At 34.5% G+C, this 3,354-nt stretch overlaps 1 protein-coding gene across 1 annotated transcript; it reads left to right on the top strand.

The window, feature by feature from the left end:
* The first annotated feature begins 1,739 nt into the window (after positions 1–1,739).
* LOC145249357 (uncharacterized) lies at positions 1,740–2,678 on the top strand. Its single transcript, XM_080110931.1, has one exon. It carries the CDS (start codon positions 1,740–1,742, stop codon positions 2,676–2,678), a length of 939 nt encoding a protein of 312 aa, XP_079967057.1.
* Positions 2,679–3,354: the final 676 nt, after the last annotated feature.

Below are 3,354 nucleotides of genomic sequence, written 5' to 3'. Positions count from 1 at the left end.
GTTCATTTAAATCAAGTAAACGCGTTGTTCGTTCCTTCCTCAAAGCAATTCATTTTTCCTTTCTCAATTCAATTCATTTCTCCTATCTTGTATGACTGGGGGATATGTATAATATATCCACCAGTCCGCTCCGCCACAAATTAGTGACACCCAGACGTGAGATGAACACCCATTTCCTTCTATACCCTAGACCGCTACAGTTGGTAGAAAATCTCTGGAGGACTCTTTAGGGATTTCAGTTTTGGAGAAGATTTTTTTAGGAGAGATGGTTTTAGCAAAACATTTTTAATGAAAATCTGCTTTTAGGTCATACTCAAATGTGTGTGTGTGTGCGTGCGTGAGAGAGAGAGAGAGAGAGGGAAATGTCAGATGATAAACTCACCCAAAGTAATCTATATATCTATAAAAGTGAGAATGTGTGTGTAAGGACACTTCTCAACCTATCTACAGACTTGAAATTCGGTATATAGGGTATTTAGACACGTGGAAAACTTTTTACTCAGTTTTCATCCAGAAAAAGCTGCTAAGGGGTCAAAATTGTAAAAATTGGTACTTGACTGTCATCGGATTTTTTTCAATGGTTTTAACTGTTTCATGACTGTGCACGCGTGTTCGTGAAACATGACAGCTTGTTTATGTTAAGTATGAGTTTGTTTGAAAACATTTTTAAAGACCATGTCAAGCTGGTCTAATGATTATCATACTTTACTCGCTATCTTTAGGTTTTAGTTTTGATCTCAGTTTTTTTTTTATTTAAAAGTAGGAACATAGAAAAATAATTAAATTAAAAAATGGTAAAAATTAGACAAACATTCATGATATGAATGTACGGATGCATGGCTGAGAAAAAAGAAAAGAAAAACAGCACTCCCTACCTCACTTCAACTAAATACAATACAATCAAAAAGTAGGAAACCTACAAAAAAAGTATGATGCATCGGCTTTCAAAACTATAGCCTCGTATCTTTATTCTACCATTTTTGCCCGTACCTATAAAGAAAATATAAAATTAAAGAAATTAATAAATATTCAATAAAGTAATATGTATTTATAATACTAATGCAAAATTTAATCAAGTATTACTGATTTTTTTTTTTTTTTTTTTTTTGTAAAATATACATTAAAAAAATAAAATTGGTTACAAAAGTTTCACATTTTCTTTCATGCACATCAACGATACTCCGATTTCGTAACCGGACTATTTGTTCCACTCGTAGTTTTCAACTGACACCGGTACAGCCGGATGTAGAATTGCCCCCCCCCCCCCTGTACCGTTACACCGGTAAACATTAATCAGCACGGACTTTTCCATGGCATTCACCGGGATCTGAACGGTCAGCAGAAACTAAAAGTAAAAATAAATATAAAAACAAACTAAAATGTGGAGCGGAACTTGATCGCCGACCTATCTTAAAATTAAACAAGTATGAGCCAATACGACGTCGTATTACTTAAAATAGCAAATCAGCGAAAAGGTTTCGGTGGACAGTTGTTTTTAGAGATTATCGACGAATGTGTTGGGATTGATGTGAAATTATTTTGTAAGCGTGTCATAAAATGAACAACATTTTATTAAGCAGTAAATACTTAGAAAAGAAACGCATATGTAGAAGTAAGAGCGGCCATTTTGTTGCGAGAGCGTCTTGTTTTCATCTACAACTACGTCCGCGCGTCGTCTATAAATAAAAAAAACGTACGGCAAGTAAAGCCATCATATTTTTCTTATTACCATTTTCACAATGAGTGACACGGAAGCTTTTCCAACTTCAACAATGGTGATCAAGAATGAAACACTTATCCCTCAAATGGATCTCCGAGCATTAAATTTGGACGATTTGCTTTATTTAACGCGAGATCAGCGCAGTTTACTGGATTTTTTGCAAAGCTACAATTTAATAGCCAGCTCGCAAAAGTGTTCATGTCACAGAGAAATGGACATAAGACAAAAGAAAAACGAAAAATTTTTTTGGCAGTGTTCACCCTGCAGAACCACGTATTCTATACTAAAAGACAGTTTTTTTTATGGAGTGCGAATACCTTTAAAAGAGTTCCTTGTATTTTTATATTTGTGGGCCTACAAAATGGTTAGTTATAAAACATTAAAACGAGAATGCAGGATAACTGCAAACTGTACGGTACGTGATTATAAAATGGTTATCCGTAATATTTGTGTAGAGCATTTTCTTAGACACCCAGAAATAATTGGCGGAAAAGGGTGCAGAGTCGAAATCGACGAAAGTTTATTTTCTATCAGAAAGTATACCACTGGACGAATTCTAAAACAAGTGTGGATTTTCGGAGGGTACGAAGAGGCGACCAATGGAGGATTTTTGGTGGCGGTGCCTTCCATGGATGCAGACACCTTAATAGACTTAATCAAGGAATTTATTCACCCAGGAACGATCATTATTTCAAGCTGTTGGAGTGCTCAAGATCGGCTCGGGCTTAAAGGATGCAAAAATTTGAAACGTACTCATAAGTGTAATTTTATTGACCCAACACATCTTGATGTTGAGACAGTGTGGCAAGATGCTAAAAAGGAAAGAGACAAGGCTGAATGTGGGGCCCACGGGAAAACGGCGAATTCTTATTTTGCAGAATTCATGTGGCGACAGAAATTTGGAAATGCGCCGTTAGAAATCCTTTTTCAACAAATAGCAGAAATGTATCCCGTGTAAATATCCCCCCCTCCAAAATTTATACATTTAGGACTAGGAGTAATCTTAATATACACAGCGACAGCGGTAGCTGAGAAAAAAAAAAAAATGGTCGCCCGACTTTGTTTTATGTAAAAACGGAAACCGAACGATGTGACAAGATTAATTTCAAAAAAGAAAATTTATTAAAGTTGAAACTGAAAGCAACAACCACAATTCTTTACCGGAAACCCGAAGAACAAATTCAACAAAGCAATATGAGTGGAATCAAAAAGGCTTCATTCATAATAAAATCGTTATTTTTAAATTTTTTATTTTATTGTATTTTGGGTCTGTCGACACTAGACCATAATACTAAACGGGTTGGGTTTGTATTACTGTACACATAGATTCGAAAAAGTTGTCAAAAAAACAAATATATAACAAATAAATGTTATCAAAGGCAAGATAAGTTACTTTTCTACCTAATTGGATATTTTTTTTAGTGTTTTTGTTCAATTTAACATGTTTATTCAGCTAAAAAAACATAGTATTTACTGTTTATCGATGTATTGGAAAGTTAAAAATGTCGACCGACACTATTTAACACGGTAAGTTTGGGAAAAGGAGTTAAAAATAAAAAAACTAGACAAAATACTATTAGAAACTCGCTCAATATGTTATCGTGACATAGGCTGATATATATTCGGAGTATTTT

This window comes from Euprymna scolopes, chromosome 28, assembly GCF_053919585.1.
Source record: "Euprymna scolopes isolate OS-2025 chromosome 28, ASM5391958v1, whole genome shotgun sequence".
NCBI lineage: Eukaryota > Metazoa > Mollusca > Cephalopoda > Sepiida > Sepiolidae > Euprymna > Euprymna scolopes.
This window is presented reverse-complemented; position numbering and strand designations above follow the sequence as displayed.

What these genes read in the sequence shown, in the direction of transcription:
- LOC145249357 (XM_080110931.1), top strand. Translation starts at nt 1,740, where the DNA reads ATGAGTGACACGGAAGCTTTTCCAACTTCAACAATGGTGATCAAGAAT.